Source organism: Neolamprologus brichardi, chromosome 3 (assembly GCF_056152115.1).
Source record: "Neolamprologus brichardi isolate AB-2024 chromosome 3, ASM5615211v1, whole genome shotgun sequence".
Classification (NCBI taxonomy): domain Eukaryota; kingdom Metazoa; phylum Chordata; class Actinopteri; order Cichliformes; family Cichlidae; genus Neolamprologus; species Neolamprologus brichardi.
In genome coordinates, this window is record NC_142106.1 from 37,602,773 (window position 1) to 37,627,730 (window position 24,958).

The 24,958-nt window shown below is 42.0% G+C and overlaps 1 protein-coding gene across 1 annotated transcript in view; it reads right to left on the reverse strand.

Annotated features, from left to right (window-relative positions):
- Positions 1–1,215: 1,215 nt before the first annotated feature.
- Positions 1,216–24,958, reverse strand: part of LOC102789175 (phospholipid-transporting ATPase ABCA1) — a 180,025-nt gene continuing 156,282 nt past the window's right edge. Inside the window, exons 45-49 of the mRNA XM_087838332.1 lie at positions 24,069–24,203; positions 22,400–22,503; positions 20,489–20,581; positions 9,296–9,539; positions 1,216–3,617 (exon numbers count right to left, since the gene is read on the reverse strand). Of these exons, the coding sequence (XP_087694458.1) occupies positions 3,489–3,617; positions 9,296–9,539; positions 20,489–20,581; positions 22,400–22,503; positions 24,069–24,203 (705 nt within the window). The 3' untranslated portion in view covers positions 1,216–3,488. The remainder of the gene's footprint in view (positions 3,618–9,295; positions 9,540–20,488; positions 20,582–22,399; positions 22,504–24,068; positions 24,204–24,958) is intronic.

Below are 24,958 nucleotides of genomic sequence, written 5' to 3' on the forward strand. Positions count from 1 at the left end.
CCCACCCCCTGCCTTGTGGGCTGTGACCGAAAGAAGGGGGCGTCCGGGCTCTCCTTTACAGATAGGGTGATGAACTCAGATGAGGAACAGAGGAAGTTGTTCTGACTACATTGGCTCTTGGACACCTCCTATTTGAAGTGATCTGGGTGTGACTGGAAGGAGATCCAAGACCTTCTTAAGGGATATTATCCCTCAGCTGGCTTGGGAACACCTCAGTGTTGGATGGATAGACGGACGGATGGTGACAAGGTGAAACGTGAGAAGTAATCTTACTAAGTAACGATGTGCAGAAGTGTGTCTAAGAACATATCCTAAGAAGAAAAGTACTTGCAAATATGAACACAACATACTCAAGTTAAAAAAAAGTGTTTGTGTGGCCAAAAATGCAAACTTTTAAAGGAATTACTTAACTAAACTGAATTAATGTCTAAACAGAATGATATATTCTATTTAAGTTAGAAACATACTGTATTTTTTATGCAGTGAAATCTGGAGCAGACACTTTCTAAGCCTCTCCACAAACAAAAACAAATACATTAGCACCTGAGCTAGAAAACAGAAAAATGCCTCAATTATCTTCATAAATTGGACAGAAAATTACAGACGATAGTTAAGGAGACAAGTCGAGGGTTTGTCTTGAGAGGGGTGTGGGAAATGTTTTACTAGACACAAATGAGACGTCTTAATCTTGGTAGACACTGTGTCTCAAAAGAAAAACTACATATGCTGTGATTTTTGCGAGAGTGAAATGAAACTGGGAGAAGAATTGGTTTAACTTCAGGTATACTAGCTTTAAATTGATTTGAAAAGAAAAAAAGTACAATAAATAAATTGAAAGCCACGCGCTAAAAGAGTCTGTGTGATAGTCTGACAGCAAAATAAATTCATTCGCAGGCATCTGGCAGACAAAATGTCTGTTCGCCCTTGAGAAGGAGCCACTCTGCTAAATGTGAAATAAAAAGCCTTACCCAGTGTGGTGCGGTTTGAATTCTGGCATCCCATGGACTCGGTTGATGTTACGAATGTATGAGAGACAAAACAAAATATGAGCTTGCAGCTGGCACCTTCGCTCAGAGTGAAAGACGCGAAATAGTGAAAGGAAGGACACAACAATAAGACAGCATGCAGGAAGTTTAACTAGAGAGACTTTCAAACTGTAACTCGGTGATTCGTTGGACAAATACGGCAGTGAACAAACATCGAGTCAAAGTCGCATTACAGTTTGTGCAAATGTTTAATCACTTGTCTTGGCATAGAGCAATATTCAGTGCAAACAGGATTCATTATTTTTGCAACGGGCATGATAGTAATGTGAGGACTTAGCAAAGCATACAAATTATGTCAGGCTCTGAAAGCAAACAAGAAAGCCTGTGAGGAGTGAAGTGTGGACTTATTTACATCTTGAACACAAAAGCGCAACGTAATGCGAGCGCAAGCTGCGCGAGACAGTGACATAACCTCTTGATGTCGCACAGTACATACAGTAAAAGACACAGAACTAAATGTCACTCTCTGTATAAGCATGTAAGTATTGCACATAAAACCTTCCTGAGTTAACTTTTAGTTGAGAAATGGAGTGTAAGGTGTACAGTTTGCCCAAAGTTTACATATGTCGGTACAATTTAATTGTATGTTGTAATAACTTTAAAAAAATACATTAAAAAATATATTTCTGTAGTTTTTACGCATTCTTGATAACATAGGTGGTTGAAAATTTAAGTAACGCAATCAGCTATTTCCCAGACCAAACAAAGGCTTTACATGCTAAAGGAATGAGCAATAACATAGACTGTATTTAGAAGATGGATGTTGCAAATCTCTTCCAGTGACCAGCAGGGGGTGACTCCTCGAGTTGCAAAAAAGGAACAAGTGTACAGAAGTCTAGAAAAGGACAAACGTGATCCTGTTTCTCACTTGAACTCTGTGAAGTCCTGAGTTTATGCTAGTTTTTATGCAAATTTTGGTCCTATATAAAAATAAAAAATCTATCTCAGTTTCCTTTGTGCTTATGCCGTGTCCTACAATAGATGTCTTAGATTCACCCATGTGTCATCACATCTGGTATTTAACTATGGCTAAAACTCTAGCAAGTATGGCAAGTTAGCTTTGAGTAACAAAGCATTGCGTCCGTGGCTAAGAAGGAAGCTAACAAGCTTAGCTAGCTAGGTACCCGTATCTGATCAATGCAACTTAAAGTATAAAAAGAAAACAGGATTATGTGTGATTAAGATTATGACCACATCTTCAGAGGCATAACTACTTATGTAGAAGGTGTACTATGCCAAAGCCAGCATGTCATGTGACAAATTATTACAAGAAAAATAGAGCAGAAGGATCTTAAAATGTAAGGCCTTATAAGCTAACAAAATATAAATACAAATGTGTTTTTGCTCATACATTCATTACTAAATCTCATGAAACATTTGACGTGCGCTCGATTACATTCCTGATGCCTACATATAATAGAGATAAAGCCCTGCAAGCTTTGGCCGGTGCAAACATTTAACACCTTTCTTGCAGGCGCAACATGTTTGACAGCCACTGCTGCAAACTCAGTGCTTGTTATTGAACACCATCTACAGCTAATTGTAGGCTCCTCCAAATACAAAGCCAATACATGTGGCAGAGTAGTTATTTATCACTGGAGTGCCTATCAGCAGCTGGGATGGCAGCCTGAAACAAACTGCTGCTTTAGACTTTTTGAGTTGATTTATCTTTGTTCAATCAGCAGCAAACGTAAACAAATGATAGGAGTCTAAAGCATCAGTCAATCTGAAGGTCAAGGCTGAGGTAGTGCTGTGCAATTTGTGATGCTAGGGGAAGCACAGAGGGAGATGTGGTGGAATGATCTACAATAAATGTGCAAACAAAACCAAAGTGGTGTTATTTCAGTTGTTTAACCTTTGTGAAATACAGCATTTCCTGCACTCGCACCTACAATCTTATTAAGTCATTTTTGTCAGGCTTTGCTCTTAAAGTTGGTTTTTGTCAAATGGAAATCAGCCTGTGTGGTAAAAAAGAAAAAGAATTATTTTATTTTAAATGTAAATTGATTGACTCTGCATGTTGAAGAATTAGGATAATCGAGTTGAATACGTCACGATTTTAGTGCAGTAACCCGCCCTTCTTGTGTCAAACCAGGGAGTTCTAGAAAACTCCACAAACTTTGCAGTAGCATTCACTGTAACCAACTATTTACGGTGTCAGAATGAAAGGAAGGCTACAAAATCAGGCATTTGTAAATGAGTTAAAAAACTGGCTTGGCGAGGGACAGTTATGGAAAACATCATGAATAATTGCAAACTTTGCAAGCCTGCTGATAAACCCTGAAAGCAGGGGCATGCTATATTTAGTAATAATAATTATTTAGTAATTAAAGCTAAATTAGGTTAGGAACTCATTCATTTGCCAGTGCAAATACTGCAGATTCCCTTATTTTAAAGGCATATCGCTGGACGACTGTAGATGCGGTTCTTTTCTCGTGCGCTTTACACCTTTTCTGCTCCTTGGGAGGTCCTCAGATTCCCCAATGGCAGCTCGTCTGAAACGTCCACCGGGTTGCTATAGGCCTCAGAGTCCTCTTCATCGTGCTGCTGCCTCGCAAAATTCACAAAGACCTGGAATACAAATGAGGAGAAGAAAGTACTTAAAAGCAAAGGCAAGATAATAAACTTCTGCTGAAGGGCCCGTGGACACTTCTCGTTTGCGCTCTCTCCCCACCCTCTGCCTTTAAAACAAACAGAAATAGCGGCACGGACGACGGGGTGCATGAGAATGAGATGCCAGTCGAGGGCTACGGAGCATCAAGCAAGCGTCTCGGCTCACACAGTGAATGTCAGTTTGACATCTTTGACCAGCAGAGAAAGAGAATAAAACAATCATTCTTCTCTCTGTGATGCCCATTTAATGTCAGACGAAATCAATCCTATGGCGTTCATAAAAAGCTGTGTGTATTTCATTGTGCTGTAAACATCACAGGCGAGCGGGCGTTTTAGTCTCTTAGCATCGGCGGTAAAGCTACACAAAGACTCTCTGCAGACGGAGAGGGGAAGGGAAAAAAGGCAACAAAGCGGATCATATAAAATGATAAGAGCATTGCTTTTTCATTTAACCATTTTCATTGGCTGTGTGAATATAACAGGACACGCGAATTACTAGATTGCACTTAAAATCTAAATGGAAAATAAATAAAATTGTCCTCCAAGCCAATCCCATCAGCAGCTACTCAGAGGCCCTATCAATTAAACCTTTCTTCACAGATACACACTTGCTAAATCAAATGGCAAATAAGCACATGTAAAAGGCCATGGATGAAGAGAAATAAACATTAGTAGCCTATTCTTCTGGGCTTAAAAACAATCCTCTTTTGTTTTATTGAAGCTCAGACGGGTAATAGAGATCTATCCAGTCAGCCTTTGAGGCTTCTGTTTTTAATTAACCAGTGAATATAATCTGAAACCTTATAATTTAACGGTAATGAAGTCTTTATTAGCATTAGCAACTTCCATCTTTTGAACAAAGGACGTACATTTGCCAATTACTCTGATATATTTACTTTGTCATTACTGACAACATGTCTTCACTAGTGAAAATACGGATGGGAGGCTTTTCTATCGCTAAAGTAATGACCTCATTTTATGTGCTGTTTACATCTAGAGTCTGAGGTTTGAGAAATACAGCAGTTTGCTTTCTTCTCGAGAGTTAGATGAGAATATTGATACCATTAGTTATTCCGTGTTCAGCCTTGAATTGAAGCTAGCAGGTGATCAGTCTATTTTAGCAACAAAGAGGAGCCCAAAAACACCTGCCGGCATTTTTAAAACGTGCCGAGCACACAGACAAAAAAATTAACTACATAACAACTTCTGCTGAAAGCAAAAGCTTCTATCTATCTATGGTTTCACAGTCCATACAGATCAAGAATGACTTGATGTATAATCCACACAAACTCCATGTGTGAGCACAAAGTATGTTTCACTTCCAAAACATATATTTAAATGATTTTGCCTGTTTTGTTTCCATGTTTTAGGTCAAACAAGACACGATGTTGTGTGACAGCAGGTGCTTTTCTCTCCTGCTCGCGGGAACATTAATTAGCCTATCTAGACATTTAAGTAGATCTGTCTTTCATGCAGACATTTATTATGAGAGAATTCTTGGCTCAGTTCAGGACATGAATATGCACAATGTGTTTTTCTGGTTCCTCTGCGATCTAACGTCATGCGCCTAAACAGAATCACGCTGATATCTATTGGCCACAGAGCATGTGAGCAGCTGAAGAGGTGACGTGCGCCACTTTCACCACACAGGGTTAAACTAAAAAGCCATGTTACTCTGATTCAAACAAAGATACTTCCTGTCATAAAGTTTGGAGTTAAAATAATCTGATCTGATCTTCAGGTTTTTGCTATTTATCCTTTCTCTGTCCTCTGGGAGTTTTTTTCTTTCCTGCCATCACAAAGTGCTTTATACCTTAAAGAATAAAATGCATTGAGGAGACTGTTGTGATTTGGCCCTATATAAATAAGCCTGAACTGAATGGAATTACTGTATTTAGAAAACTTTAATAATAACAGTAAAACCACATGAACAGTCATTTTTTACTGAATAGTGTAACTACGTGGATAAAACTTCCTTATAGAGAAGCTGCTAAGTGTAAGGTCATTGAGCTAGTTATGTCATAACATCAGCAGCGTGTATCAAGGTCACTGTTGTCAAGGCATCTTCTCAGCAGAGAATAAATACGAGGATAAGAATGACAACAAATGCACCCTCCGCCCTCCTCTGCTGGCCTCTGACTCACTGGCTTGATGTGCTGAGGCATGCACAGCATTTCATATTCATAGTCAAGGCTGCGTAGTTTGTGCAGCAGAATTGCAAAGTGCTGTTTGTCTTGAACTTTCTGCAAAACTGAGCGTGGGAGCTTTAATGATGCAGCCATTTTTTTGACTGAGACAAGCATGGTTAAATTCCTCCGGTGCGCTGCGGTGTGATTATTTCGTAATGTTCACTTTCTGCATTTAGCCAACCATCCATTCATGACCTGAACGTCATGCACCAGCGCTGCTGAGTGGCATTTTCTTAATAACAGATGGATACAGGCATTAATTACATTATAGGGGTGCGCTGGGGTGTTTATTTGGTACCCACTGAGGCAGAACCCAGGAGGGGAAGGACGCGAATCAGCCAATTAACCTCAGCTATACATCAAAGAAGTCCTTGCAGAATTTAAACTGGCTGTTTTTACATTCGTTACATGTCATTAAAATATTCCTGCTCATCTCAAGATCCCAAACAGAATCTCACAGAATGTCTAAAAGTGGAAGATTTTAATTGTGTGAACAAACCAGTATTTAACGCTTCTGAACAATCATCATAAGTCGCAGCAGTATCAGGGTTATCAGGTGAGTGATGGGTCAGTCACACTAGATTATAAATACTACAGCAGTAGGAAAAAAATCACTGGTTATCCAGCGACTGCGCTGAATCTTTACACTTTTGGCCGCGTGCAGGTACACATTTTCGATGCGCTTCTTTGCAACATGGGACTCGGCTCAATTGGTTACCAGTTATGATGATTATTATTATTAGGGTGTCTAATGCCTTTGCCATTTTGCAAATATATTGTCATCCTGCAGGAACTACATCATGATTTGTGGAGGAATATCTGAATTGGTATTTTTTATTCTTACGCTTTGTTTTTAGTACATGCTAACGCTGCGGCTAAATGCTTCCCTGTTTTCAAATTCCAACTTTGTCTCTCAGATTATTTGACTAAAGCTGGGAGGTCAAAAAATGTTTGATGCTTGAAAAAAAAGTGGACGCTAACTCAAACAACAATGTTGCTTAAAAACATCAAAATATGGAAGGAATATTGTCTGTTTCATTTGTTCACAAGTATCGGTTCACAGGCGCGTTGTGAAATAAAAGAGCATTAAAAAAAAAACTGAAAGAGGGGACCTAAGTAAAGAAACTTTATAATCAACACATGTATACATATCGGATGATATATAGATCGAAAAGGTCGGCTGCTCCATTAGTGCTTCGGTGACGGTGCCAGAAAAAGCCGCAAACGTTTCTTGTTTCCGCAGAAGCCGCTTCTACGAGACCATTGTGAAAGTCACATTTTCCTTTTAAATCCCTGCCCTGCACTGTCCTGGCCATCAGCATTAACGCCTGAGCTCAAGGCCGTGCGGATCAATATTAATTGTAGTGCAAGTTGGGTGTTATACTGTAGGTCAAGGCTCCTCTCTATAAATCACCAGCTGAAAGGTGACTGTCTGGGTCTCCACAGGTTCTCCAGCCCTCCCCTCTTCTGTGTGTTAATACTGTGACCTGCTGGTCCAAGAATGATTTATTTACTGCCTCTGATCTGGTAAATATTGACCAGAGCAGAAAGTGGGGCAAGAAGACATAAATGTTAAAACATATATTATGCAAGGTTCACCGCTGATCTGTGAAGTCCTGTTAAAACGCTTTATGGAAAAAGAAAAAAACCTTGCAGGCTAAATTGAAGCATTGAGCTTTTCATTAAATTTGACACTCCTAAAGGGCAGATTTTACTTAAAAATTCTGCAGAAGATTGATTTATTTTGAATTATGGGTAATCTACAAGTTGATCATCTGTGCAGTGTCCTTTATAAGACGTAATTCGATTTAAATCCAGTCGTTACATTGCACAACTGAACGAACAGACAATTCAACACATCTGTGTCAATTTTGTTGTTTCTCTTTTTTAAGGCTTTTTTTTCACCCGTGGCGGAGTGGAAAGATGACCTTTCTGGACCCCTCAGAGGTTACTCTCACCTCCCACATGGTCATCTGCTGCTGAGCTAATGGTGGGTTTGGAAGACCAGACACACACGTACTTGCCACTCACTGCCTGATTGCATTAGGTCCCTGGGGCTGCTTGGAAAACACAAGGTGAATCCAGTCCGCAACACGCAGCGCTCGGTTTATCTCGCCAATCAGTAAGCTGAGCTAGTGCACTCTGGCTGGAATAAAAAGAAATAAAAGATACTGGCTGCACGAGTTTTATATAATCAGTCCAGATTTGGGATCAATACTGGTAGCTGGCGGCTGAACAATCTTGGCCGTCCAAACTCCGTGCACTCCTCATTGGTCTGTCTGACAGCCTAAATGGCAGAAAACAATGTGTAGACAATGATAGATCTTTAAATCTTATCCGCTACTGGGCAGACCTGCATTAAACAGGAGCACCTAAAATGGTCAATGCATTGATTGATGAGCTAGTGAGCCATTAAAAGGGAGCAGCTACTCCGCAGAATTACAGTAGGCCTGTAGAATTACACTAAATTTAGTTGGTGCATCGCTTTTGAATGCATCGGCCTGCACCACCTAGTGGAAGGCTCAAGCTGTTCTTATATACAGAACATGGGCAGAGTGTTTCCAGCTCAACACAGCAACAACAGTCAGTTTCATCATAATCACATTTCACAGATTTGAGCTGTGACACTTTTCAAAGCTGCCTCTGGATGTTACTTTTGTTTTGACTTTTATGCTTGATCCTTGCCTTCAATTTTCATGTGCTGCTTGAAGGTATCAAAACACTTAAAAATGCATCATTTAACAGTAAACCAAGTTTACGCTCTTACTTATTTCCAAGCAGAGATCTCACATCTCTCATATTACTTATTTTCTTTATTACGGATTAAAGGGGATAATGACTGCCTACTACACAAGAGGAAACCTCCAGAGCTGCAAACACAGAAGAGGTAAAAAGTGCAGTTCATCAAGGTGATACTTAGAGGCTGGCCCCAAAAGGGAGTCCGTATAGGGTAAGATTTTTTTTTCTCCACAGTTTAGAAAAACTCCTCCACAACAGCTAATCAAGTCAAGAACACTCTCGTGGACGTAGGCATATCATTGTCAAAGTCTACAATCAAGAGATGCCTTCATGAATGGACTTACAGAGGGTTTCCAACAAGGTGCAAAGCACTGGTTACACTCAAGGACGGATGAGACTTTGGCAGAAAGAATAATAACCCAAAGTATTCTGCAAAAGTAACTCAGGAGTTTCTTGCTAGAAAATAAACGGCCGAGTCAGTCATCTGATCTCAGAGTTCTAGACTTCAAACAGTCATCGACTGCAAGTGATTTTCATCCAAGTATGAAAAGCAATCCTATGCGTTTGTCCAACTATTGAAATCCATGATGCAGAATTATAATAATGAATTGTGATCGTTTCACTTGATTGAAAATCAAGCCAAAACAACAAAATTGTGTTAGTGCCTAACTGTATATGTTTTCGTTTTTTTCCTTTTTTCCACCTCACCTGATCCAAAGTTGTCTGGGACACCGAGTAGTCCTCCACACGCAGCCTCCGCTGATGCCTGGTGAACTGGCTGAAGATATTGGCCAAAGCTCCCTGTGCGTGTGGGAACTGATACTGCAATGTGTTGTGATGCTTCTCTTTGAGAACGCTGCCCGGAAAGGTCTTCTGGACGAAGTCCTCAACTGGCTTCAGTGCGGGCGGAGAGCCACCGACCCTCACAATCACAGTGTAGCCATCACCAAATCTAAAAAAAGAGAGGTCAGTATGACACATTTAGTGCCAGACAAAAAAGAGAAGAGCTGCAAACAAGCATGTTAGTGCCAAATAATGATCTCTCCTCTCCTGTGGTCATGCCATAGTGCGACAGAGAACAGGGATGTGTACTAGAACAAACAGACGTGCCAGGAAGGAGAAGGAATATAAATGAAGTATTCAAAAAGGTAATTGCGCTCATGTTTCCCCAGACATTTATAGCTTCCTGGATTAAGTAAGCAGGAGGAGCAGGTGAGTCAGACACAGCGAACCGCAAAGCCAGCTCAACTTTAACAAGTATGTTGGTAGCGGATAGAAAAAAATGTATTTTCCAAATTATGTGTGTAACTAATATAAAAGAAAGCATTAATTTGGTTGACAAAGTGCTGCCATGCCATGCTGCCCCCCATAGACTCTTTTAGCATCTTTCTGCTAAATGATTTGATTTCACTGCCTGCCACGTCACTATTTTGGTTCAGTTTCACTGCTCTCAGCAACCTTGCACCAAATGAGAATCTGTTTTCAGCCAGGAAGCTGTGACACATTACCAACCCAGCATCAAGTAGAGAGGGTAAGCCACTAACTGGAGGACAGACTTGAGCATTGAGCGGCTAAAGAGACAGCGATTTCCCTCAGGAAGTTGCTGCAGAACAAAACGGAGGTAAAGGAGATTCATTATGACACTTCTGATGACTCACACGTGTCTTCTGGGCGCTTAAATATCCAGTGAACTGTTTGTATTGTTTGGTAACAATTCTGGATATGGTCTTAATGAGCTTGTTTGTTTTGCTAACTGTAAAATGGCAGTGCGTGAAAATAAATAATTAAATGCTTCTTTAATAATCGGAACATACAAGCTTTGTCTAAAGCATGCTGAGAAAAACAGCAAAATAAGTCATCATACATGAGAGGGTACATTAAAAAAAGTATGCTCCACTGAGCAGTCAGCATGCCATTTTTGAAAATGTGTCAGAATGCAACACCGCTACGAACAATATCCTGGACATAAAGTGTTGGCACAAATGAAAATGGGTCATAGCTAAGCTCTAAAGTTAATTAGCATTCTACATCTTTCCGAATGTGTGCTGTGTCTGGTGAGCACCAAATAAAACTCTGTGCCTTGTTATTCTGTCGTTAGCACTCTGATGACCCATTGTTTTCTGCCTAATTAATTCCCTAATGTTGGATTTACTCATGGAAACGTCCATGGCGGCTAGCGGGAAGCTACATGCAATTAAAGTCAGGGGCTCCCTTAGTGACAATTAGAGATATGGTGAATAAACTACAGGCCTACATGCTCCCAGAGAGACAGGAAGCAAAGTTCTGTGCTAGTTCTGAGAAATGCATCGCACACCCAGGATGGGTTGCAGCACACCTTCAGTTAAATCATTCTCAGTTGAGGAGCCACAGTCCAGGCCTGATGCAACTTTGTATAAATTATTGATGGCAACTCTTATTTAATACTCATTTTCATTAAGAATGCATAAGAGTTTCTAATGCTCCTTTCAAAAGTGGGTCTTATCACAGCAAGGACTCAGTTAAGCCACATACTGCAATGCTATGGCGCATGCTAGCATGTTGTCCGTCCACAATAACAACAACAACAGCCTCCATCCAACCGACCGACCAACAGGGAGGATCTGAGAACTGTGCCTGTGCTGTGATCTCCTCAGGGGCTGCACACCACGGGTGATCAAAAGCATCCCCATGTATCTCTAAAACATATTATGTAGTGCACTGCATGTGGATAGTACAGTGGGTGGCTTACAAGTATCAGCGTGTTACTGCTTGGGCAACCCTTTGACCATTCAAGATGTTACTCCACACTGGATTAATCCCTGCTCTCAGCCCTGCTATGAAATACTTTGCTTTTTCCTTTCATACAAAACTGGCTGTTTCACAGATTAATAGTTTTTAATAGTCAGTCGTGTGAAAACCCAAGTGTACTTATCTTGGCCAAGTGCTGAGCCCAAAGACTAACTGTGAATCTGCTCGCCAAGAGATCCGGTTAAAAATGTGTATGTTTTCATCCCACATTGGCTTTCTGTAAGCTACAGAGGACTCGCGTGCTGTAGTGTGAGTCCTCTGGGTGCTTAGATTATTTGCAGCTTCTAATGTGAAACAAATGTTTTCCTCACAATCCCTGCGTAAGAATAACATAATGTCACCACGCTCTGCTCCTCTAGAGTGTGCACGATCAAGCTGGACAGCATTACAATCCTGTTATTATGGGATTAGTTAATAACCCCACCACCCCACTCCTCCCTCTAAAACCCTCAGTGCTGTTGAAGATTGTAAAGACTAGAATTTACAGTTAAATTTAATTATGGGCTATGTTATTCTGTAAATACAATAGAATAAAATACCATAGTTCTTATGCATATAACTGTCTGTCCTGTCTCCCTCCTCTCACCCTCAAACAGTCAGGATAGATGACCCTGCTCCTCCCTGAGCCTGGTTCTGCCAGAGGTTGCTTCCTGTTAAAAGGGAGTTTTTCCTTCCCACTGTCACCAAGCACTTTTTGGGGGGTTTCTCTGTATTATTGTAGCGTCTTTACCTTATAACATAAAGCACCTTGAATTAAACTATTCTTCAGCATGGTTACTGGTGTCCCCAAGAGAGAAACTAGTATAGCACAACTTGGCTCATTTTTAGAAAAAGTCTGCACATGCATATATAGTATTTCCAAGGATTCTTGGTAACTGAAGTTGCTTTGGTGTCCATTTGTAGTCCAAGTACCATGAGCCTATAACGTTTGACCAGGCTTTCAGGCTCAGCTCATATTGTCAAGTCTGTGACCACAATCTCTGCGTGTTTATTGTATCGAGCAGCCAAGATGCAAAAACATTTTTTTTGCAAAGATCCAACAGGCCAAGAAAGCATTTAGGTGAATAGTTTACAGTAATGACAGAGATAAAAAGCCTTATGAATTATCTCCCCCCCCCCATTCTCACTCTCTTTGTCTTTCCTTCGTTGCAGGAGCAACACAGAAGCTACGGGCAGTACTTTGTATAAAAACCCCACAAAGACCAAACCAGCATTTCTCTGTTTCTGTATTCACATCAAAACAAGCTATTTAATCTCTGATACAATGTCTGTCTCAGCTCTCCTCAATTAAACTCTGGCTGCGTTGGGGGAAAGGTAAGCTCAGCTATCAACAAACAGAGCTTGCACTGCTTGGCGTGGTCATAACAATGGCGCTGCATGTGTGAAACAATAATTAACTTTAAACTGGCGACATAAAGACTAAAAGCGAGATCTGTGCTACTTGGGGTTGAATATAGCTCGCGAGAAAATAATGAAGGGATTATATTTACAGTCATGACTGCACCACTTTGTCACAGCTAATCCTTTCATAATATTTTACATTAGAGATACGATACAGCGGCGCAACACAGCATGGCAGAGCCGCTGTAATGTCTGCGGCGCAGTTCTCGCTTCTTCATTTTCATTATTCTGCCTCGATCCTCTCCTTCGCCCTGGTCCGCTGGAAAGTCGTTCTTCCGTGTAATTTAAAACAAACAACAGCCAGACACAGATAAGGGCATGACAGGCAGGAAATAATTTGGCTGCCTTACTTCATCTGAGGGAGTCTGGAAAGGTCACCCTCACCACTGCCAAACCTTGTATTTGTGTCCGCGGGGTGGGGGTGGGGGGAATGGAGGGCATGAGGTCACGTTATGGCTCGGGTGGTCTGATGCTTTGATCAGGCAGGAAGTCATCCAAAAAAGTTTCTTAGCTCCTGGAGGAGAAGCTAATAGAGCTCGAGGCAGAGGCTCCATTAACAGTGTAAGGACAGAGGGATGCATGGGCAATCTCTGTCCAGTTAAACTGCAGTTTAGGGAGGCATAAAAAAATAGAAGTGACAAAAAATATCGAACCTACTGTAAATTTGAGTCCCCCTTAGTAATTTTCTTTGCCGAAAACAAAACAAACAAAAGTCAAAAGAATAAATCAGCATAATGTGAATATATTACCTTTCTCATAAAATACATTTCAAAGCCTGTATCAAACATGCACTGTTTATATCCGTGTTTGCTTGCTAATATTCTTTTTCAATTTGCAAAGTGTATTTTCCTGTCTGTAGATGTGTATCGTTGCTTGTGTGCTAACAGAGCACATGATGACACTGCAGTATCCTCATGTTTAAAATTAAGACCTGAACGGGAGCTTCTGTTGGCTGTGTGCATGCATGCAGACAAGGAAACTGGGATTTTTAAGTTACTGCTGTAGATGGAATAGTGCGCTGTGGATCTCTTATACGATACTTATATATATACCGAGTATATACACCGATCAGGCTTTAACATTATGGCCTTTTTTAGTGACGTTAATAACACTGATTATGTCTTCATTGTGGCACCTGGATATATTAGAATATTTTGTCCTGAAAGTTGCTGCTATAAGCTGGGAAAATGGCAATCATGAGGATTTAGGCGAGTTGTGATGGCTCAACGACTGAGTCAGAGTATCTCCAAACTGAAGCTCTTGTGAGATTTTCTTCATCTGCTCTGATGAATCATTTTTACTTTTACATCATGTGGATGCATCTCTCACCTGGGGAACACCTGACACCAGGATGCACTATGGGAAGAATGCAAGTAGGTGGAGGCAGTGTGATGCGTTGGGCAATGTGCTACCGGGAAACCTTGGGTCCTGCCATCCATGTGGTTGTTACTTTGACACCACCTACCTAAGCATTGTTGGAGACCATGATCATACACACACCTAAAGAGCCCACTTGTTCAGGAATGGTTTGAGGAGACTACGACGGCTTTGAGGTGTTGACTTGGCCTCCAAATTCCCCAGACCCTAATCGAGCATTTGTGTGATGTACTAGACAAACAGGTCTAGGTCCATGGAGGCTCCACCTCACAACTTACAGGACTTAAAGCAGTGGTGTCCAAACCTAGGCCTCGAGGGCTGGTGTCCTGCAGGTTTTAGATGTGTTCTTGATCCAACACAGCTGATTAACATGGCTAAATTACCTCCACAACATGTCTTGAAGTTCTCCAGAGGCCTGGTAATGAACTAGTCCTTTGATTCAGGTGTGTAGACCCAGGGTGAGATCTAAAACCTGCAGGACACCGGCTCTCGAGGCCTGGAGTTGGCCAAGCCTGACTTAAAGGACCTGTTGCAAACACTTAGTGCAGATACCACAGCACACCTTCAGGGGACTGGTGGAGTCCATGCCTCAGTGGGTCACGGCTGTTTTGGTAGCCAAATGCCAACAAAATACTAGACAGATGGTCATAATGTTATGCCTCATCAGTGTATATTGACTTAAATCAGCTTTAAATAAAACTCAAAGTATGAACGAGTTCAAACTATCACATAGAGTCTTATTAAAAACATCCTCTATCAGTGCTAAGGTGTTATGTATAGGTATATAATAAAAAACTGATCTTAAAATTAAGTAAGGCTGCGCTCAGTGTTTCGCTCTACTTCTGCATTTTGGCTTTGTTTGGTTAAGTAAATAATGACATGACGTAATTGCCCCGTGTTGTTGTTTATCTGAGATTGCATTGACCTGCTGAGCACCAGATTATATGTAAAACCTTAGAATTTAAAGAGAGACTATGTTACTGTTAGACGTGCGCTCATATGAAACTGTTACAAAGTTTCAATTAATGATGTCATGTGTGCCCAAATGTTCTCTATGACAGCGGTCCCCAACCCCCGGGCCTCAGACCGGTACCGGTCCTTGAGTCGTTTGGTACCGGGCCGCAAGAGTTGAGGCTCAGGTGTGAAATGTGTAGTTTTCAGGGTTTTTATCGGTTTTCAGCGTTATTTTGTTATCGTTTTTATCGTTTACTCGGTTTTCCTGGGTCTTTTCACGTGTGTTATGAATAAATGTTCTTTTTTTCGGTACCGGTACTAGTTTTATTTTGTTGTATTTATCCGCGACACCTTAAAGGCCGGTCCATGAAAATATTGTCGGGCATAAACCGGTCCGTGGCGCAAAAAAGCTTGGGGACCGCTGCTCTATGACCTAAAAGACTGGCTTTAGGCTACCAAGAAAAAAAAAAAGATTAATTTTTGTGACGTCACAAGGAACAGTCCTCGACAGCAAAACTGCAGCTTAAAGCAGTTTGTGAGGGGCAGCCAATCGGAGGAAAGTTGCCTCAAAAGGAAGGCCCGAGATAAGATAACTATTGAGTTGTGAATCACTTAAAGTTACTGTAGCCGAGTCTTAGAGTAAATTATGGAACTGTAAATGAACACACAAGGTCACCTTTGGTGTTACTTTAATTTACCTGTGTGATTGCATGGCATAATATATATAAGATGTATTTACAAGGCACTGGCATGGGCTCATATGAAGGCCATCCTGTGGCTTGTAAAAGTTATGACTACTGCATTTTCAATAAGCATGAGCTTCATAAACCGAAATTAATAATATTGATAAAAGCGTCACCTGTGCAATTCACACTTTTGGTTATTTGCTATCAATCCACAATCAAATGTTGCTAATCTTGAACAAATACATATGGATGGGACGTATACTGCACCTCATCTGTGACCGCCAATGTTCTGGCAGGCTAAATTACACCTGCACTGGCGACGCACTGTACACCGTAAAGAGAATTATTTTGTCATTCATCTCTGCGGGTGACATGCACTTAAAAGCCGTAAACTATTTAGTTAATGGCACACCTGCAGAGCTGACACAGAGTGAGTGGGAGGCGAGTTTATTGGACTTCTCTTAACGTCAACTTCGGGTGGAGGGATGGATCCAAACTTTTCTACACGGCTCTTGTAAAAAACTCCTCAACGCTCGAAGCACATTACCTTAATGCATTTAAGTCACTTTGCATCCTACTTTTATTTCATGATGTGCTTTAAGCAAGGAGAAAATCAGACTGGAGGCTGTGGGGTGTGCTTACCGCAGCTACTCGGTGAAGTGGGGATATGAATGATATCAATCAGTGGAAAATCCTGCAAAGGCTAGTGGGTGTCCTTCCTCACTGACAAGATTATAGGGGAGCTTTGAAGCTGCTTTTATTGGTTCCTCCACTTCATTTGGGTTTACTTAACACCTGGGAACCTTCAGACTAGCATGCTGCTAGACTGAAGCCCTATTTACAGCCCCTTGTGCATTTTATACTTGTTTATTTCTCCCCATGCCCATCAGCCTTTCATAAATTTCTAGAAGTGTGATTGATTTGAGCGGCTCAATGCCAGGGCAGGTTAAAAAAAAAAAAACAGGGTGTTTTTAACACCCATGGTGGAAGATAATAGAGAGGCTACTCGAGATGGCTGCCCTATTTCTCTGAAACGCACCACCCTACCGAATCTTCAGCTCCTCTCGCACACTGACTACGTCTCTAGTGGTCTAAAATGGGCCATTTTCGCTCATTTGAGGGTTGACTAATATGCCAAAGGCAGGAGTGGGTGCAGGAAGGGTGGGGGGGTGTTGCTGTTGAAGCAGCAGAAGGGCATCTGTGTGATAAATACACGCGTGCTGTCGAACTAAAGGGGGCAGTGCTAACAAGGACTTGGATGACTGGCCTGAAAGCCTCGCCACCTTTGTAGAGAGTCGGGAATAAATAAGAGTAATAGGGTGAGAGGCTTCTGAAGGAGAAGAGTCAGTCAGGGGAGGTGACGGGTGGGAGCAAGAGTTGAGAATGTGGTAGGGGTGAGCATGTATTACATGAGAGCAACAGGGGGTCAAAATGTGAGTGCTGCCCCCGTGGAGAGAGATCTGCACTCCTCTCGAGGGTTTGTGATGAAAAAGAGATGGGAAAATGGGACAGGGAAGAAGGAGCTCCCTCCACCCCCCAGATTTGCAGGTCATCCGCTCGCGCCGTGTGACAACTGCGTGCACCACCATTATAATGTCCCCACCCCACCCCGTACTTCAACCCCCGCTGGTCTGACTGGCAGCTGCTTGTGCACTTGTGAAAAACAGCCCCTTCATTTCCCCATTAGAGCCAGAATGTGGAGGCATATACAAAATGATGGCTATTCAAGGGTGAGTTGTGTGTGTGTGTGTGTGTGTGTCTCACAACATGACAGCACAAACATGTGGCAGGATAGTGACGAGAAAAGAAAACAGAGAAGACATTCCTTAATTGCCTTTTCAGTCATTAACGGGGTCCCACACCTCATGAAACATTAATTACAGCAAGCGCAGCGGAGATAGGGATGCTTAATTAGAAATTATTCACTGCGTGGCGAGAACTGAGCGATAGCATTTCAGCGGCATGTAAATTGTCCATGTGAGATCTAAAATAAAAGTGCCCCCCCACACCCAATAAAAAAGGCAGACGTCACGCTTATCTGACTTTCCTCTCGTTCGCTTGTCTTGTGAAGTGAGTCCCTTTTACCTGATATCACGTGGAGTTAAGTAGGACACGTGTTAGTCCTCTGTCCTCATCCCTCGTCCATCCCCTCTCCAGACTCCACCCATGCTCTGGAGGCTCTTACCCATCCTATACTTCCTGTGCAGTTCATGCATTATTTACCCCACCCTGCCCGTGCCCCTACCGACAGGATGCAACTGACACGCAGGATCAACGAACATCTGGGCGGGCCTGATTGCTCTCCCTCTCCGGTCCTCTGCCTCTTAGCTCCTATCACCCCCAATTCTCACTCTTTTTTTTAATCACCATGTATAATCTACCTATTCCCTCCCTGATCTAAAAGCCCAGATGTTTTGTATGACATTAACATACTTGATAGGAAATACCCTTGACACCGGTGACCCCTCCTTGCTCCTGCAGGCGTTTCTGCTAATCCCCCGGACAACTTGAAAAATGGTCTGCTCCACCCCTCATCCCAGGTGTATTGATCTTTCCCTGCACCCAGAGATTGCCACGACATATTCCTGTCATGAATGCAGTGCTTGTGTGTGTGTGTTTGTAATGTTCTTCCAGTTACCAGCTTGCACAAAGGAGTGGTAATAATAATGTCACAACACTGTAGCTAAGGTAATGGATTGGCCTCACTGTTACATGCAGGGCTCGGGGCGTACGTGCTGGACTTGGAAAATGTCAGATGAATATCAGAGAGCAGACCTGAGCGCTAAGAGTTAACAGCAGGGGATATCTATGATGGAGAGATGTAAGAAACCCATTAAAAGCCCTGACGAATATCAATTCACGCTGTGAATAAGGACAGAACGACGGAAACAGAATTCATGTGTGAGAAGAGAAACAAACATGAATTTGAGGTAATGGCGAAAGATCTGGAACGGAAATGCCAGCCCTGCATACGTGACTGCGTCTGTTCAGGTGAAATCAATACAGTGCAGCCAATATGGAAAATAAACGTCTGAATATATGAGGTTACAGCTTTCACAGTTACTATGGGTAAATATCATCATAATCATGATCACAGATGTGTATATACTCAGCCATGTTTTCTACACCTATACCTTGTCAGTACCACTTTGGACCCCCTTTGCCTTCATATTAGCCTCAATTCTTCACAGCATGATTTTGGTCCATACTGACATGACAGCATCACACAGGTGCTGCACATCCACGATGTGAATCTCCTCTTCCACTACATGCCAAAGTGCGCTATTGGATGACTGTGAGTACAGTGAACCATTTTGAGATGATCTTAGCTTTGTAACACTGTGCACAGTTATCATGCTGGAAGCAGCCATCAGAAGATGGTACAACATACCATTACGCCAATAACTTTCATGTTTTTTATGCCAAATTCACGGCAGCAGAAATTGAGAATCATCACATCAGGAAACGTTTCTGTAACCTTCTGTTGTCCAATTTTGGTGACATTTGGAGAGGTTAAAATAAGTGTTTATTTGAGAAATTACTTGCTTGATCTCAGCAGTCTGTCCATATTCTTCTGCCGTCTGATATCAAGCGGCAGAACTTCTACTCAGTGAATATGTTCTCATTTTCAGACTCTGTAAACCCTAGAGATGGCTGTGTGGAAATATCCCACGAGATCAGCAGTTTATGAAACACTCAGGACCAACAACTCTCTTCAATCACCATTCTCCTCCATTCTCACGCTCAGGATTAACTTCAGCATCCCGTCTTAACCATGGCTGCATGCCTAAATGCATTAAGTTGCGAGCATGTGGTTGGCTAATTGGATATTTGCACAAGCAACTGAAAGGGTATACCTAAAGAAGTGGCTGATGAGTGCTTATATGGAGAAAATTTAAAAGAGAAAGACTACATCAAGGTATGAAATGAAGGCGATGAGAAGAGAAGGACGTCACCACATGCTGGAACTCTACGGCTATGGGTCGTTTACGGCATTAACATGTGTTTATTTTTACCACAACATTTACCTGCTAATTCAAACATGATTAACTAAGCAAATAAAACATATTACAAATGAGTCATTTCACATTTATGATGGAATGAAAAACAATCACAGTAACAGTATTTCTGTCATATCTATAATCTGTCAGTCAAATCATCCATGACTTGGTGTATTGCGTTTCGTCTTTTTTGGCAAAATTATGATGCATGAAGACAGTGACAGAGTTTGTAGCCTTAACTATACAAACTGCAATCACACACTAATTTTTCAGATTATCATACATTAGATGCATTACAGCTATCAACACTGAAGTTTTAGTATCATCAGTACGGTCAGCCCTGTTAACTAGCAGCACCCTCACGAACATGCTGCCTAACATTTGTAGCATCGCAGCACGAGAGCGAATGTTCATGTTTGTGGCTCTCCTCTTAAGCGCCTTCTTAATGAAACAATCCAAGTATTATAAGCAAGGTTTCTCATTCTTCCTTAAAAACTTAAATCTACTCCTATATTCTTTTTATTATCAATACACACAGTTTTGTGTTATTTATATACACAGTATAAATAACAGAGCGCCTCAGTGGGAGACAGGGATTTCTTTCATCTCAACTCAAGTTACTTCAAAGATTTTTGCGGTTTATTTCTTTCTCCTCTTCTTTGTTTTAGTGGCAAAGAAACACAAAACATCCTTACCTGCTCTTCAGATGCTGGATGCTCCCGAGGCACTTGAAGCGACCATTTACCATGATGGCCATGCGTGTGCACAACGCTTCACACTCCTCCATGCTATTGAAAGAAAGAGAGGAGACTCGTGAAGTAGCAAAAACAAATAATTGTAAAAAATCCAGATGCCTTTGTCTGTCTTTAACTTCTGAAACTCAGGTCAAGATCACACCAAATGTGAAAATCGATGAAAACTTTAGATTAGCCACGATTTTTTTAAGGATCATCTTTAAATTACACAACAATATACGAGGCATTCAGGGTAACGAGCACCAAGTTTGGCTAAACATTTGATCATGACCATCATTGTTAGCACCCAAGTTTAAAAAAAAAATATTGAGAAACCATATTGAGTAATATATCATATGAAAGGGCATGGAGAGAGCTGTACAACATCACAGTGATGTCAGAGATTTTTAAAAAATTACTCACTTCATGAATCAGCCTTAAAATCTCAGGTTTTTACAGCTTATAGAAGCAAAAGATTTCAGCCAACTCTGCTCCAACCATATGGGTGAAGATAAGAAAATAATGATTCAAGGGCACAGGTCAAAGGTCAGGATCACACAAATTAATTAAAAGCTTTAGTTTCTATTTGATCATCTCTAAACTTTAAAGCAATATAATAGTGATTGAAGGACATGAGCACTTTCTTTGTTTGAACTCTTTAAAATGCTATTTTTTAATGCAACATTATACGACTTCACAAAAAGTTTAATATACTACACTAGGTTTCCATTAACAATCCTGACATCAGCACAAATGATTCATGAAAACGATGCAGTTGTCATTATTGGGGATCTCCATATAACCAATGCTGACATCAGCTTAAAACATCAAAGTTTAAGTACAGCCCCTTCCTTTCAGAGGGGGCGGCGCTCTCTGAGTGCTCTTGTTTTGGACCACGTGGACTCACACCTTCACTCACCCACTCATGTTGACTCACAGTTCAAATTTGAGCATCTAAAGCGTACAGCAAATTCAGTAATTAGAGGGAGACGAAGGGCCCATCTGTAGTTCTCACCCTCTAATTTTTTATCTCGCTCGGCGTCGCGAGTGAGCACGAGTCATTTGTATCCGGGGCAGAACCTGCGATGCCTTTCTGAGGAATGACGCAATTAGGATTATGACTTTGTAAAAACCTGGCGAGCGCGCCACTTAACAAAACAAAACCACCTGGTCATGACATGGACGATTGGATGCAGCTCAGCCGGCGTGCCCGGGACGACAAACGCCAAACGCTCCATGAAAGCAGCACGTGTAATAAGAATCATTCATTCCACAGGCGCTGCCTGCCAGCCTCACATACGACTCGGGTTTGGTAAACGGTCAAACAAACAGGCAGCAAATTGTTAAATGTTCCATATCGACTCGGGCCGTCAACGTTGTGGGTTTCCCGGAGAAATATGGCTTTTAATTTTTCAACTTTGCTAAAAGAAAAGACAGGAAAAAACTCCGCCATATCTTAAATTGGTGGACAGCGCTACAGAAGAAATACTTAGTAAACTTAACTTTGCTCCGGGAAGCCTTGGACAATGAAAAGACTCCAGCACTGATATTGACAGTTTCTCTTTTCACAGAGGCGAAAAAAGAAGAAAAAAAAGCGGCAGTCAGTCAATATGCCCTCACGCTTCATGACTGCTTTATAGCAGCCAGTGTGTTTCTGGCAGCCAATATTAACTGCCACACAGGAAACAATACCTTTCAACTAAAGTGTGGCTCCAATCAATTATAATTACAATATTTATAGCTCGCTTTCATTGGTGGACTGTTTGGGTGCTGTGCTTTCCCTGGTGAAGAGTCAAAATATTTTGACTCCATCTTGGTGTGAATGCATCAAATAAATAAAGGAATAAGAATCGATAGATGACGATGTTGCACCTGTGTGATGTGAGAACGACTGAGCGTCCCTCTCTGATGACGCTCAGGATGCAGTCCCACAGGAAGCGTCGGGCTTTGGGGTCCATCCCGGTGGTCGGCTCATCCTGCAATGAACGAAAAGCTTTCAGTCAGTTCCACCCAGGCGCTTCTTTTAAGAATGAGCTGTCAGGCAGTGTATGCAAGCAGGTAAGCTGTGGATCGGTGTGATTTCAGAGAAGTGATGAAATGAAAAGGGGGAGAAAAAAAATCACATGGATTTTTAGGCTCTAGTATCACAAAGCTCTTTCCGATCATCATCATCAAAACATCGCGAGAGGGAATATTTTTGGAGCTGTGGTCAAATCTGTGCCGAAGGCCGCTGAATCTGCTCAGCGCAACCGAGAGCTATATAAGCTCTGCACTACAAAGGCGAATTCTGACCAGACCCATGTTCACATGATGGGAACATAAACATGAAGCACACACCAGCGCAGCACGGCGCACGCTCACACATCTCAGTCACTCGCTGGTTTTTTTTCCTCGGGGCTTGTCTGTCCATGCCTGATTAGACATCGACAGTACTCGGTCCACAGGCTGGCTTCGTTCCGCGCCTGGTTCTATCCTCGCTAGCAGAATCCCACAAATCCCACGGGCATTTCCGTCGCCATGCCCAATGTGTCCCCGTGCAAACTGTATGTGGCGCTGCCTCAAGGCTGCCTGGGCTCATTGGGCTCGCGCGCAGTGGCGAAATTGACACGGGGAGCTGACAACACAGCGTCCCCCGCTGACTTGGAACGGAGGCTAGCCTGGCTCAAGGTTTAGCACAGTGCAGCTTGATAGCTTACAAATTGAGGCAGAAACGTCTGGAAAGATTACTCCTTTACATCTTTAATTTAACATGGATGGAGTCATTACTTAAATAAAATTATTATTAGCACCGTAATCCAATGAACTGCTGCAAATGAAACAAAGTAATGTGTTAATTACAGCTGACGGGCAGCAAATGAAACAGGAATAATGTTGAATAGTTGGAGACATTTTTGGGAGGAAGGAGGGCGAAAACAGGCATTAAAGTGTAGATTTTTACATTTTATTTTGCCATCAAAGCTCAGGAAATCACATCAGACCATGTGATACGCTGACTGAGTTGCAGAAGCTTTGCAAAAATCATAATGAAAGGTTTTTAATTAAGCAAGCCCGTGTGAAGCTCCAAGTGCTTAAGGCCGCTGAAGTTTGTCCCTCATAATGCCACGGCACGACTTCCTAATACACATAAATTGAAAACACGCGGCGCAGCACATTCTGGGTCACTCCTCCATTATTTTTCCATGGGTGAGAAAATGTGTTGGCTCTCGGTTTTAAGATCTGATGAAGAAGGACTTAATATGTGCAAACACAATTCTGTCTGCTCCACATTTTTCCAAAAGGACCGGTGCTTTTTCCCGGAAAATGAAATTGAATTAAAACACGACCACTGAGTGACCTCGGAGATGCACACACTGCTCATCCACAATTAATGTACTTAAAAAATCCTTCAGTAATGGTTTGCAAGTCTGATCAGTATCTTATTCTTTCTTCTTTTACTAGACGTTCTAACCTGTCGTATTCACGCTGCTGCATGTGTGTATTTAAAGAGAAAACAGCTTATGCTGTACACCACATACACAATATCAATAAAGCTGAATCTCACCAGAAAAATCACTGGAGGACAGCCGATCAGGGCTATCGCTGTAGAAAGTTTGCGCTTGTTCCCGCCGCTGTAGGTTCCTGCTGATTTGTTGGAATATTTGGCTAACCCCAACTTCTGGACCCCCCACTCAGCCACCTATGGAGGAGAGAAAACAGAGCAGCCATTGTGGTGTTGAGAGGAGAGTTCACCTGAGCCCCATCACTGGACTCATGATAGCGTGATGGATGATATTTTGACTATTATATGTGAGCTGTGTGGTTTTTCAAGGACAGGGCGTGACAGCTGGTGTCACCATGAGACGTTAATGGCAGGTCTGTGGAGGTACTTTACTGTTTTCAACAACATCTCATCAAACACAAGAAAGCAGGAGCCTGGCCAGAGCTGTGGATGTGCATGCTGCACTAAATGAAGGCTGCAGGACCCAATGAATTCCTTTCATGAACGTGGATGCATTTGTTTATTGATTATGCAAATAAGGCACGGGGACTCTGTTTGGATGAAGACTTGCCATTGCAAAAAATAAAAATAAAAAAAATAAGAATTTGCAGTGAGGAAATTTTTGCAGCGAAGTTAAGAGCTTTGTTAGCCGCACAGAACTGTGCACTGAAGCTAAGGCATCAAAGCCCTGGCACCAGGTCTGAGGCCTATGGTCACCAGCAGCCTTTTCCTCTTTTGATCTGAGTGCTGGAGAAGCGGGCAGTGTGAGGAGTGCGGGGAGGCCGCCTAGGGCGGGCCACACCACTGGGCATTGTGAATAATGCAGAGCCATAACCCACAAACTGCTCCTTTTCTTCTACTGGCCATTTTTCATTATGTATGGCTTCTCTCATAGAGGTTATCTATCACTTTGACATGTACTTCACTTTGCCCTACATGCATTTTAGATGCAC